General features: G+C 44.6%; 1 protein-coding gene across 4 annotated transcripts in view; it reads left to right on the forward strand.

Moving 5' to 3' along the window:
- The window catches only part of TENM1 (teneurin transmembrane protein 1), a 538,104-nt gene that overhangs the window by 506,165 nt on the left and 18,374 nt on the right, over positions 1-13,565 (forward strand). For all 4 annotated transcript variants that reach the window (XM_057718000.1, XM_057718002.1, XM_057718001.1 and 1 more), the window contains 2 exons: positions 6,017-6,189; positions 7,343-7,578. In XM_057718000.1, the coding sequence (XP_057573983.1) occupies positions 6,017-6,189; positions 7,343-7,578 (409 nt within the window). The remainder of the gene's footprint in view (positions 1-6,016; positions 6,190-7,342; positions 7,579-13,565) is intronic.

Below are 13,565 nucleotides of genomic sequence, written 5' to 3' on the forward strand. Positions count from 1 at the left end.
TTTAAAATGCATCTTGTGCCACGGTAGTACGTGGGCTTGTCTTGTGTAGTGTGATGTTGTTTGAATAGTTCATTGCTTTCATAATTCCATTTGACTTGGACCAGGATCAAAATTGCACACCTCAAGTATTAGTACTTGATGCTTGACCACCCCTAAGTGTCCTGAGTGTCAGGGGAGAAGCTGACCACAGAGAAATGGCTAACAAGGAGGTAACTGTCAAGGCAGAACTAGGAACAAGGCAGGGGTTCTGACCCGAGGGGCTGGCGGACTCCTAATTGCGATGACCCTACCCTAGCAGAGGTCCGAGGGAGGGACCCAGCACCCCCCACAGCAGGCTAGCTTTCTTTGCCCCAGAGGCTGCAAGAATAGCTGGGATGCCCTTGCTTGTTTGGCAAGCATTTCCCTGGCAAAGACTCCTGCTCCACTCAACTGAAAAGGTCCCAGACTGAGGCCAAAGTGTCAGCTTTGTCACAGCTGCTGGTGCAGGCTGAGCTGACAGTTCCTCAGGCCCTTGACCTTTGTGGGAGCCCTCCACTCAAAGGGGACTGCATTTCCATGATCTCTTGATCCCTGGTTTTCTGTATTCTCTCTGTCTGGGCACTTGGTTCACATATTCCCCACCCCCACCCCGCAAAAAAGCGCCATTCGCTGACAACTAGGAAATGCCTTCACAATAGCTCTGGGTGCCTTCTAGGCTGTTTTACAAATGCTCAGTCTATGGAAGACGGCTAACGGGACATTCTCCCTCCTCCATGGTAAGATTAGTGGAACGGGGGCAGGGGTGGGGCGGGCAGGGGGGGCAAGCTAAACAAGCCATGTCTCTGGGTGCGGTATCTGCCTGAGCAGAAGATGTGATTCCCATGCAGAACTGATTATGTAAGTGAATAGTCAGTCCAAACACATCGAAGTGTTTCCAGTGCTTTCCAGAATCTCAGAGTAGGGAGAGAACTAAGGCACCACGTGGTCTGGCCCCCTGCCTTCGGGCAGGCAGAGGATTTCATTTAAGCAAGAAGAATGTAGAATTGCCAACAGTTCCTTCGGACTGCAAAGACAGACTGGACACCTTTGCTCAGTCCCCTCCCGTTGAGCTTTATGCCCTTGATAAGGCTCAGGAATGGGCAGAGAGAACTGTCGCGGGTCATGCTGGGGAGAAAGAACTTCCAAAGAGAAAGGGGCGGAACAGAAGGAAGAGAGGCTGCTGGCTGAACAAGCTTTCAGAGCCCAGCCGGGAAGATAAGCTGCACCTCACAGGACGTCTGTGTAAGCTGAGCCTCCACACCACCTGGGATGGCTCCGTCTGTCCTCTCACCACGCTGACTCTCGTGTCCACCCCTTCCTTCCCATTTCCACTGGCAAATCCCGTTTCTCTCATTCAACAAGTATATGCAGTGAGAGTCTGCTCTGTGCCACACAGCGAAAATGCAGAGGTGAATGAGACACTGTGCCCTCTCTCTAAAGATGCAAGAGTTTACAACCTAGGAAGGAAGACTGGTCCCAATGACAGGCAATCGCAATGCACTTCATAAAGGCAAGAGGCCACCATCTTCTCTCACACAGCCGAGGCGTTAGCCTCCCAACATAGCCTTCCCTGCTCCATAACTCCTCTTCCGAGATTCACTGCCACCAAAGCACTGCTTGAATCAAACTGTTCTCCCCCTGAAGAGTTTCCTATGTCTCTCCATGGTCTACTGACTGCATGCTTTCCTCCAGAGCCTGGCACCCCAGTTTCTCTGTGCTCTGCTGCCCATGTGCCTCTCCGGCCTCATCTCCCACTCCCCTCCGAGAGGACCCTTGTGTTCCAGCATCCAGCTTCCCTCAATGATCATCCCAGCCACCAGTGTGCCTGCCTTTGGAGTGCCTTCCTCCCCTCCCCAGTCTCTACCTATCAAGGGATTGATCTCCAGCTACCTTCCAGGATTCAAATACCACCTCCTTGTCTTCCTTCTCTTCTTGCTCAGCCTGCCTGGAAATGACTTATGCGTCCTCTGAGCTTCTGCAGCTCCTTGTTTGCAGAAGTGTGGGGCAATATTCTGGCATCAGAGCGATTTGTGTGCATATCTTATCAACCGCACTAGACTTTGAATTTCATTCACCACAATGTCCCCGGTACCGAGCACAAGACTGATATTTATTGAATGAAGGACAAGTGAAGATAGAAGGGCATTCAGGACTTGGGCTGCATCATAGGAAGCCAAATGAAGTTACTGGTGGAGAAAGGGGAATCAAGTATTTCCTAAAGAATGCTTATTAAGTGGGTCAGGTTTCTGGCATGAGAGGGTAAAGAGGGTCTATTTCCTTTAAAAAAAAAAAGTAATGAATTTTTCTTCTATAGTCTTCAATATTTTCTTACAAACAAAGATGGAGGAGCTTCTAGTTTTCACTCTGCATGGTTTAACTCTGGCTTAAATTGTCCTCAAGGGAAAGGGCAGGCTATCCCTTATGAGAAAATATCAGACCAAATATATTTTTAATAATGTGTAAATATCATCTCCTCTAATATAAACTATATGTTCCCCAAGGACAGGAATGAATTCTGAATTTCCTTTACAAATGTTTCCTTTGCTCCACGGGGACACGCGTGCGCGCGTGCGCAGTGTAACCTGTAAAACCAGGACCAGAAGGGACAAGGTGATGGCACCTCTTCCTCTCACCAAACTCACTGCTTATGACTCCGCAGGCAACAGTCAATGCCAGATCACACAGTCCACCAACCAGAATGTGCAGGCCTGGTTAAGCGAGTGCTACTCCCAGCCCAGGGTAGGGAGGGGGCGTGGGGGTGGGGAGGAGGAAGTTACGACCCTGTTATGGCCTGAGGGGATCGGTTGCAGTATATTGGCTTGTGCTCTCTGCACCAAAGGATGCAGGCACCAAAGGGAAACCCACAGCATAAGAGATTTTGATTAAACTTGTTTCTTTGACATTCAGTCTGGAAACATGCAGTCCCCTGTGATGGAGGGGGAAAAAAAAAAAAACCTCAAGCAAGCCATAGGAAATCAAAGGCTTCCTTTATTTCTTATCCACTTTGGAGCAATCTTTCGAAAGTTGTGGGATCTGTCTGTTGCTCTTCCTTTGGAAGTGACCCCACAGAAGAGACTTGGGCCTATAGGTTTTGACCAAGGGCCATATAAATGACTGAGCCCAGGAGAGGCACCACACTGTAGATACCACCAAAGGCCGTTGTTTTGACTGTGACTAGCAGAATTAGGGTGGGTGAGTATGTTGTGGGGTAGAGTGCTTTGTTGTGGGGGGGTTTTTTCCCTTCTCTTTTACTAAGATGTAATTGACATACAGCACTATATAAGTCCAAGGCATGCAGCATAATGACTTACCTTATCTATATTGCAAAATGATGACCACAGTAAGTTTAATGAACATCCATCATCTCATATGGATACAAAGAAGACGAAGAAAAATACTGTTTTCCTTCTAATGGGAACTTTTAGGATTTACTTTCTTAGCAACTTTCATACATACCACACAGCAGTTAACTATTGTCATGGTGTACATCGCATCCCCAGTACTTATTTATCTTATGACTGGAAGTTTCTACCTTTTGACCACCTCTATCCCATTCCTCTACCCACCCCCCGCCTCTGGCAACCACAAATCTGATCTCTTTTTTATGAGCCTTGTGTGTTCAGATTTTTTGATTTTGGTTTTTTTAAATTCCACACAGAAGTGAGATCATACAGTATTCGTCTTACTCTTTCTGACTTATTTCACTTAGCATAACGCCCTCAAGGTAGAGTACTTCGTTTATGATAAAGTCAAATGTACACTTTCAAATAAGGAGGCTTCTCCAGCCACAGGAAGGACATCAGACGATACAACTTTCTGGCTATCTTATCCCCACCCCATTGCCTTTCACCAGAAAAGGACCAGGCAGCAGCCTCCCAGCTACATCTATCCAGGGAATTACACCACAGGCCACTGCTGAGGTTCGTTCAGATTTTTGGCCCTCGTACCTCTGCTCATGGGTGGCTCAGTTAGCATCTAATCTTATCATCTTGCCCTGAGAAATGGGCACAGCCACTGCCGTCACCTTTCGATGAAATCTTGCTTTAAGACAAGGGGCTGTGTGACTGGGAAAGGAGGAAACTGCCCTGAGCTGGAAAGCCCGTTGGAAAGCTGCATGCGTAGTATCTTAGGTCAGATTTCCTGGAGGAATAATGAGGAGTGACCTTGCCAAGTGCTGAGGAAACCCTTTAGAAATCAGGAAAGGGAAACCCATGAGGCAGAGTTGCTGTTGGTGGATGTGAGACTGAGAGGAACTGCCTGTGTAATCCAGGCTGTGGGGTCACAGTCTCCCTAATGAGAGGGCCTGCAGCAACTTCTTTCTATCTGCCTGGAAGCTCCTCCCCTACAGGGAAAAGCAGGTTGGTACCTTGCAAGAATCAAAACTGGATATTGTTCTCCTCTCCTGGAAGGCAGACCAGGCAGACAAAGTCGGGGCTGTGTTAGGCATTTAGGCCTTTCTATGCCCCTTTCTCATCAGGGGTCTGCTTCTTGCAGCCACAGAGACCCGGGGGGAGGATTTTGCCATTAACCCCAGGCGTGAATAGCACCGTTCGGCCTTTCCTTGATAAAGAGGCCTTAGCAGCATAGCAGCAACATGCCAATACCTATTTTGACTGAAATCCATTTAAACAAAGGGTGCATCCAATTAAACAACTAGGGCTTGCCATATCTATGATGTCAAATGACCTATTTGATTATTTTTATTTGTATGCCTGACTGTTTTAACTGATAGCATGTGTGTGCACACACACACACTCATGTACACACAGAACTGAACTTGAGATGGCATTATGTATAACCTCAAGTTCAGTTTTAGCCTATAAAATAATGTCTAGCCTCTTTTCCCAAGCCTACCAAAGGCTGCTCTAAGTTTTAAAATTTCAGCAACTATCCAGGCTGAGTTCTTTAAAGCGTAGTGGAGTAACACTGAATCAGTAGGCCATTTTGCATAATTTTGGAGGGAGGAGGCAGTAAGGCCAGACTCCACCATTGTGTCCAGACTGTATCCTGCTCGCTTTGGGTAAAAAGAGTATAATTGTTTAACATTTTAAAAGCAAATAAAAGTACTTGAATATTTTGTAATTTGCAACTTGAAAAGAAAACAGTAATGGGTTTCCAAGTGCATGTCTTTACTTTTAATGAAGTGTTTATTTTTCATGGTTCTATTGGCAATAAAAGAACAGCTCCACATCAAAAGCCTTCAGGGAAGCAGTTTCCATTTGGAGGACAGTGAGATTGCCAACAATTCTGATTTTTTTTAAAAAGTAAACTCACTAGACTATATTTCTAAATATAGGTTATTGCCTATTATCTCAGGTAATTATTTTTTTTGCTCTCTTACTCATACAGGCAAATTACAATACATTATGTACTATACTATAAAAAGATAAAAAAATTAACTGACACTGAGATCAGGGGGCTCCAGAATGTTTTAATGAACATGTTTCCATTATCTTCTGTGCTCGTTCATTTTGTTGGAAGAATGATTCATTCATTTCAAATTTGGCAACTTAAACAGCAGCAAATATAATTTTCCTATCACAATGCAAAATCAGTTTATTGGCCGTCTCAGGCTTGGGGTAGGGTGGGGGAACATTTGTGCCTCCTTTTCCTTGGCCAACAGCACCCTCTGCTGGTTCTTGTGACCCATCACATCTGATGGGATCCACCCAAATTGCAAACGGAGGGCTCCCTGCAACATTGCACACAGCAGGACATGATTCATAAATCAGATTTCCACCCTAGTGATTCATTACCAGATATATATTTTTTCTTTAAAACAGCACAGCTCAAGGAAATCATCAAGAATTCAGAAGCTGCAAAAATACCTTCGTTTGATTAATCATCTCTCTGACCTTTTTCTTCTTATTAAACAAGGTTAATAATACTTGTTATCACTCAAAGTTAAACTGTATTAGCTGCCAAGTGATTTTTATTTTGCAAAGGCCTGTTATCACTGCCAAGCGGCTTCAACGTTGGGATTGGTTACATTCCTCAGGTATGACCCCGAGGGGCATCTGACCAATGCAACATTCCCCACTGGAGAGGTCAGCAGCTTCCACAGTGACCTGGAGAAGCTGACAAAAGTGGAGCTAGATACTTCCAACCGTGAAAATGTCCTCATGTCAACCAATTTGACAGCAACTAGTACCATATATATTTTAAAACAAGGTAAGAATATTTCCAACTCCACCTGACTCTAATAGTAGCATCTCTCTTACTTCTCCCATCAAACCTCTGCACACCGTTAATGACTAGAATTCACTTTAGGCTGAAAAGATGACTTCTCCCCATATTCCAGCTATGGAGGCTGAAACCCAGACAAAGTCACACCTTTCACAGAGTTCATATAGCAACATTGGGCCACATCCCTGCGGGCGTTATGAAGTTAAATCCCTGCCAAATCTACTCTTCCCTCAAGTCATTTCCCAACACCCAGCTGTTTGTAAAGCTCTTTAAGCTCTGATTGGGTTATATTAAAGAAATGAAGGCTGTGTCCCCTCTGAGATTAGCATTCTAGAGGAACGCTGACATGGGTGATAAAAAGGATGAATGAGGATACAACATCAAGCAGGAATATAAGGGAAATGAGAGAATTAAAAGCTCATTCTGTTCAGAGAGGAAAGTAAGAGAACGGAAGGGAGAGAAGGAAGGAGAAAAGGAGGGAAGGAAGGAGAGACGGAAAGAGAGAGAGAGAAGTAAACAGGAAGGCAGGCAGGAAGGAAGATGGATTTGGAAAGAATGTCTTGGAAGCTGAGGGAAGTGGACACAGAAATTGTTTTCTCTCTGCCCAGTCATTAAGTACTCTTTCTATTGTTAGGCTGTGGGGCCAGACACAGAACTGTCCAACGTCAGAGCCACTCTAAAAGGATCAGTGGCGACCTTTGTCAGCGTAGCATTTTGTGCAGTCTAGCAATGGTGCTGGTGTCCCTAGGCAGTGAGGTTGCCGAGTTCAACTTCATACTCTGTTCATTCTAGCTCCAGCACATCAAATGCAGGAGGCCAGTCCACCAAGTCAGAAAGGGAGTTTGTGAGGGAATTCTTTAAAAATGAGAAAGTTTTTAAAAACGAAAACAGCCTGCAGTATTACACAGGAGTCTTTTATCCAAGAAACAAGACAGGGCAGCTGTGAAAATGAGACCCAAATGGACAGAGAGTGCGTTGGCCTGTCAGAGTGGTTGTCTAGCCCAGAAGGCAGTTAGGTCCATGGCACCCCACCTGCTCATCCTTTCCCAAACTTGCCTCCTAAAGCTAAACTTGTCTCTCCTCTGCTTCTGTGCTTCCCTTTCTTCCGCCTCTTCCTCCTTTGCCCCTCTGTCTGCAGAAAATACCCAAAGTACCTATCGGGTGAGTCCAGATGGCTCCCTGCGTGTCACCTTTGCCAGCGGGATGGAGATCAGCCTCAGCTCAGAGCCCCACATCCTGGCTGGGGCGGTCAACCCCACCCTGGGCAAATGCAACATCTCACTGCCCGGAGAACACAACGCCAACCTCATCGAGTGGCGGCAGCGGAAGGAGCAGAACAAAGGCAACATTGCAGCTTTTGAAAGGAGGCTGAGGGTAAGGCTTGACCTGATAGAAGCTATAGAACTGGTGTTTTCTTTTCGAAAACTGCAGAGCCTCCCTAATCGAGAGTCCCATTTCTCCAAAGCTTTTCTAGGTGACTGACTAGCTTATATGATATACTAATTCAGGAGAGGGTGCTAATGGCTGAAAATGGTTCGGTATCCTTAAACAAACATTCTAATAGGAGCTTTCTTTGCCATTAGCCAGCTAAAGTGCTCTAATAGTAGCAATTTCAGGCACCAAGAACGTCTGGATCGAGAAATGTGTTTAGTCGGGAGGGCCTCCAGAATCCCTCACAAGGCCTGGAGGGGATAAGCAGGTCCACCAAGCTGCCCCAGATCCCTGCTTTGGGGTGGTTGATACTTTATTTGTAAAGGCCACGCAGGCACACACAGGAGGATGTGAGACATCAGGCAACATTTGGACAAAGACAAGATAAACGGAGAAATCAGTGAATGGTATCATTGCCATGAATAGACATATTAAGAGCCAAAGGGGTCAAGGCCTAGTACTCAGATTTGGCTGCATTGGGTCTTCGTTGCTGCATTGGGTCTTCGTTGCTGCACGTGGGCTTTCTCTAGTTGCAGTGAGTGGGGTCTACTCTTCCTTGCGGTGCACGGGCTTCTCAGTGCAGTGGCTTCTTTTGTTGTGGAGCACAGGCTCTAGGCACGCAGGCATCAGTAGTTGTGGCTCACGGGCTCAATAGTTGTGGCGCTCAGGTTTAGTTGCTGAGCGGCAGGTGGAATCTTCCCGGACCAGGGATCAAATCCGTGTCCCCCTGCATTGGCAGGACCTGTCCCTTCTTGAACATGAACCAATGTTAGGATAACGTGACCAACTTTCCGAAGATAGTAACATTCAATATCAGCCCGAGAGCAACTGCCAGCCTGAGGGACACGATCACTCACTATTGAGGCCAGGCCTGCTTTCAGCACCTGTGTCATGCCTGGGACACCTGGAATGCTTGCATTTTCCTCACTCACAGTAAAAATTCACTCACAGGAAAACTGTGGTACCCTCTAGGCTGTGGCAATGCAACGCCAAACAAGCACCCAGTTCCAGTGACAAGCAGTCACGTCAGTCCCGTGGCTTGACACAGACAAAATGATCTACACCAGCGCTGCCTTTCCAGTCAGTTCTGTCCGTGACACAGACACAAACTTCCGTGGTTGTTTTCTGTAACAGCCACTGTGTCTTCTACATGCACAAGTCAATTTGTATGTTTTGAGTCCATGGGCCAGAATATTTACCAGATATGCCGCTGAACTGAGAGGTGAAACCAGTCCAAATAGTCAAACCTCTCTGTGTGTGAACAGTGAGGGTTTCTATCAGAGTTCCTCTAGAAATGGAATCTCCTGGGTAGGACCCTTGATGCGGAAGTCTTACAACTGGCTTAAGAAATGCCTGTATTTTCTTCATCTGTGAAATGAAGATGTCATACTAAAGAAAAGTCAGAATTATCTGCAAATAGTTTATCAACCTCATGGACTCACCACAGGAAAATTATATCAAATAAATGGTCTCTTAGTGCCTCCCCAGCTTATAGTCTGCATAAAACATTATAAATCATATCATACACTCTGTGACTTTGGGATTTTCCATCCTTTAAGACAACCCATTGTGTACTATGTGACTTTAGTATTTTCCACTTTCTACCATGACCCCCTGTTTTCTCCCCTCCACCTACACGGATAATGGAGAGAGATTATAAATTGTAACTTGCACCTCATACCTCAAGTTGTTCTTAATACTGAGAACCTAATGGTCATAAAATATATGGGGGCTCTTTCGTGTTGAGTAGAGTGAAGTGTTATTTGGTTAGTACTATTTATGATTGACCCATTTCCCATCCCATGGTAGAGTTGAGCAGATTTGTGGAGCAGCTTCTAAGAGCAACAAACTCAGGGCCCTCTCCTCTGTGACTTCTAGGGTTCTTCCTGAGGTCCTGGGGCTGAAGAATGGCTAGGTGGTGTCACTGTACATGTCCCTAGAAATCTAAAAAAGACAACAACAGTCCTTTATATGTGTTTAGTGCCTTATAGTTAACAAAATGCTTTCACAGTCAGGGTTTTATTTCATCACCACAACCATCAATTATTGTTATTCCCAATTTACAGATAAGGAGACTAAGGCCCAGAGAGGTTAAGTGATTTGCCCAAAGTCAAACAGCTATTAAGGATCTGAGCCAGCACTAAAACGCAGGGCCTCGCCTAGCACAGCACTCTTTCCACTACATCATGCTGTGCTGCCTTGTTCCTTAAAATAATTAATCTATAAATCATTGCCCCGCTCAGTGGAGCCACCTTGGCAGGGCCTGACTCCTCATTTCAGTGCTGACAAAAAGAGACAAATAATCGACTCTAATGTACTGGCAAGTGTGGGTGGTGCGAGACAACTGGCTGGCCTCCGGGCAGGCAAAGTGTGGAGGAGGCAAGAGGAGGGAGGCTGTTTAACTGGATAATTCTCCATTCTTAGGCACTTTTGCTTATCGTACTGCCTCAGTTTCCCTAGATTAGGTATATCCAATCTAATGGAATGAATATGCTCCCCAAAGGCAAGTGTGGATCCAATTTTAACCAGGCAAATTCTTTTTCCCTACTGATTTTATTATTTCATAGATGGTGCCCCCTTCACTTGTGGTAGCTTTCAAGGGGCAAGCTGATGACACATGAGATGTAACTTTGTCTCTTTCTGGGCTGAATATGCGATGACCCATTTGTAAACATCCGTGGAAAGAATAAGCCTCTCTGATGCCCTCAAGTACCTAAAGACCTTGCACTGAATCCTTTATTTCTCCTGGTGGAGCTGCCGTTCCAGAGCAAGGGCGAGTTGGGGTACCAGAGCTCTACAGACAGAATAACAGGTTCAGATAGTCACATAACACAGAAACCCCTGCTGTCCTGGAGGAAATAGGGTATCTCTTTGAAAAACCACACAAAGGTATGATTGTAATTTGCAAATGTGCTTGGGCAGCAGGTCATAAAACACTAATTGTCCAGGCACAGAATGACAGGTTCGTTTAAAGGCTCACTTGGTAAGATGATGGACAGCAAATGTTCCCCAAAGCTACCTATCACATCTACCCTAGACCTTCTAGGTGGAAAGAAAAAAAATCAGAAACTGATAGACCTCTCTTGAAGATAAAGCAACAAGAGTCACTTTTCTCCAGTGATCAGTGATTTTTTTTTTCATACACACTCAGGGTCCTCTTCAAGGTGAGGAAACAAACTGCTGGGAAACATGATATCCTGCTCAGCCTGAGCAGACAAGGGATTTGTTACCTCTGGGCCATCCTGCACCAGCTCCATTAAGTGAAATAAATCACATTAACATCCTGAAATTTCATTTATTTTAAAAAGCCATTTCCCCCCCACCTGAACCTGAGTTATGTTTGAATCATCTTCCTTGCAAAGTACTTTCCCATCCAGTCTATGTATCTTTTCATCTGCTGCATCAATCTGTCCCCATAAATACATTTCCCTGGGCAATAGAGAAATTAGGGATTCACTAAAGGCAAACTGGTTTAGGAACTACATCCAGATTGCATCTTGCTCTGTCTGTGGATAAAAATGCTCTTAAATGACACTTATCCCAGCATTGGACCTCAGAGCTCTTTGTCAGATTTCGCAGACTGAGATGTGAGGTTACAGCAAAACTCCAGAACTGCAGCCTCCTTTATTTAAAAAAAAAAAGCCAAGAAGCTTAGCACTTCAAACCAAAGTCACCAAATCAAGTAAGATGATTATGTGTTTACAAGCAAAATGAAGCAAAGACTAATCTAAAAACCCTCACGATTGATTGTTTTTCTCTCCATTCAAAGATAACTGAGAACAGGCTAGATTGGTTTTGAAATGCAACATGTGACTGTTCATACACAAGCTGAGCTCTGAAAGGGGGAACAAACCTGGGTGAAACACAGGGTCCCAGGCTGACAAATGATGGGGAATGTGCGTCTCCCTCCTTTCTCAGAAAATGCGTTTGCTTCACACCCTTTTAACTTCCTTCTCCCCAGGTCTGCTGGAGGGATTCATTTTGTGAAAATTTAGATAAGAAACCTGCTTGCAGGTACATTCATCTATTTTTTAAATATATCTGTGGCTCTCAGTCCCAAGTAACAGTGCATTTACCCCTAAGGAGTCACCTGGAGAGAGGAGATTTCAGGCGTCAAGACCACTGGGCAGTGTTGGTTTTTTGGGGTCAGGGGATTCTTGGGGCCTTCAAATCACAGAAACTACTATATTTTGCTAATCTTGGGTCAACTCCACTAAAATAGCTAGACAGAAAGTATTATTTCACACACTATTTCACTTGTATATAAGCATTAATGATTTGGTATTAAAATTTTTTAATGCCTATTGTGTGGTTACCCAGATGAATTCGCCAATAGGAAAGTAATTAAACAAGAGCAAATTAATTTAGTGCAAAAAGTGTCCAAGTTAAATGGTATGGCAGAAATCAGGTGAGAGGAATGAGTAAGGTTTTGAAAAAGAACTGGTATGCCCAGAATTTTACACCACTTTTCCCATCTATAAAGTGAGAGATACGGGCTATACAATCTCTATGATTAGTAGTATTATTACCATTAATCATAATTATAGCAACTAACATTCACTGAAATCTTATCTGTGTATGACCATATTAACTCATTTACTACTCATAACACCTTATCGGGTTTGTTCTCTTATTAACATTCTCACTTTACAAATAAAGAAACCAAGGCACATAGAGGTCACACAGCTAGTAAATGGTGACACAGGATTTGAACCCAGACAGTCCAGCTCAATAGCCCATGTCGTAAGATTCCTTCTGGCACTAAGATTCTGTGGGCTGGCAAGGTAAAGAGAGTGTCTTGGGAGGAAAAAAGAAAAAAAAAGGTAAAAAGAAATTCCCAATGGAGTAGTGCAGGCTGATGTTAACACTACATACATGTCCTGTTCATTTGTAGGCAACTCTGTGAAATAAAAGCAAGCCTAAGTCAGGTTTTTTTCAATAAATTTATTTATTTATTTATTTATATTTTTGGCTGTGTTGGGTCTTTGTTGCTGCGTGCAGGCTTTTCTCTAGTTGTGGCAAGCGGGGGCTACTCTTCCTTGTGTTGCGGTGGCTTCTCTCATTGCGGAGCACGGGCTCTAGGCACATGGGCTTCAGTAGTTGTGGCACGTAGGTTCAATAGTTGTGGCACACGGGCTCTAGAGTGAAGGTTCAGTAGTTGCGGTGCACGGCATGTGGCACAGTTGCTCCGTGGCATGTGGGATCTTCCCGGGTCAGGGATCGAACCCGTGTCCCCTGCATTGGCAGGCAGATTCCTAACCACTGCGCCACCAGGGAAGCCCCTAAGTCAGTTTTGATTGTCAGCATAGCAATATCAATAAAAAATAAAATCTGTAGAATTGTATTGATCGATTTCTAAAAGTTAAGCACTAATTACCTTAAAACCAGTGAGAGTAGAGTAGCGTGTACCAATTTAAAAGCAGCTGTAACTCTCTGTCCATTCTCACCGCTTCACAGAAATTAAATACAGTGCATCTCCCAAACTGCGATGTGGTTATTTGGCACATCTCACTTATTCACCTTCCAACTTCTTCAGCAAAAATCAAACAGGTACCTCAGTTGCATTGTAAGTTGAAATGCTAGACAGCATCCTTGAAAAGTCAGCCTTCCCCTCCCTTCTTCTGAAAAAAATCAACTGCCTTGATTGGAGCTTAGAGTTTAGCACATTATATGGGTGGGTGTGTGTGTGTGTGTGTGTGTGTATTGGGTTGAACCACAGCACACTGCCCTTTTTGTAGGCCAAAAACACTCAAATATCAGCTAATATATCTTTATCTTACTAATTGAATGAGTCAAATTGGAGGGGGTTGAAAGGACTTTTAAGCAATTAAAACATAAACTCCTAGGAAAGAGCAAGGAAGGGCTCTGAGGGAAGGCAGAGGACACTTTTCTTTGGAGCATCTGCCTGTACCTGCCCTTCGCAGGCGGTT

Source organism: Hippopotamus amphibius, chromosome X (genome assembly GCF_030028045.1).
Source record: "Hippopotamus amphibius kiboko isolate mHipAmp2 chromosome X, mHipAmp2.hap2, whole genome shotgun sequence".
NCBI classification, from domain to species: Eukaryota; Metazoa; Chordata; class Mammalia; order Artiodactyla; family Hippopotamidae; genus Hippopotamus; species Hippopotamus amphibius.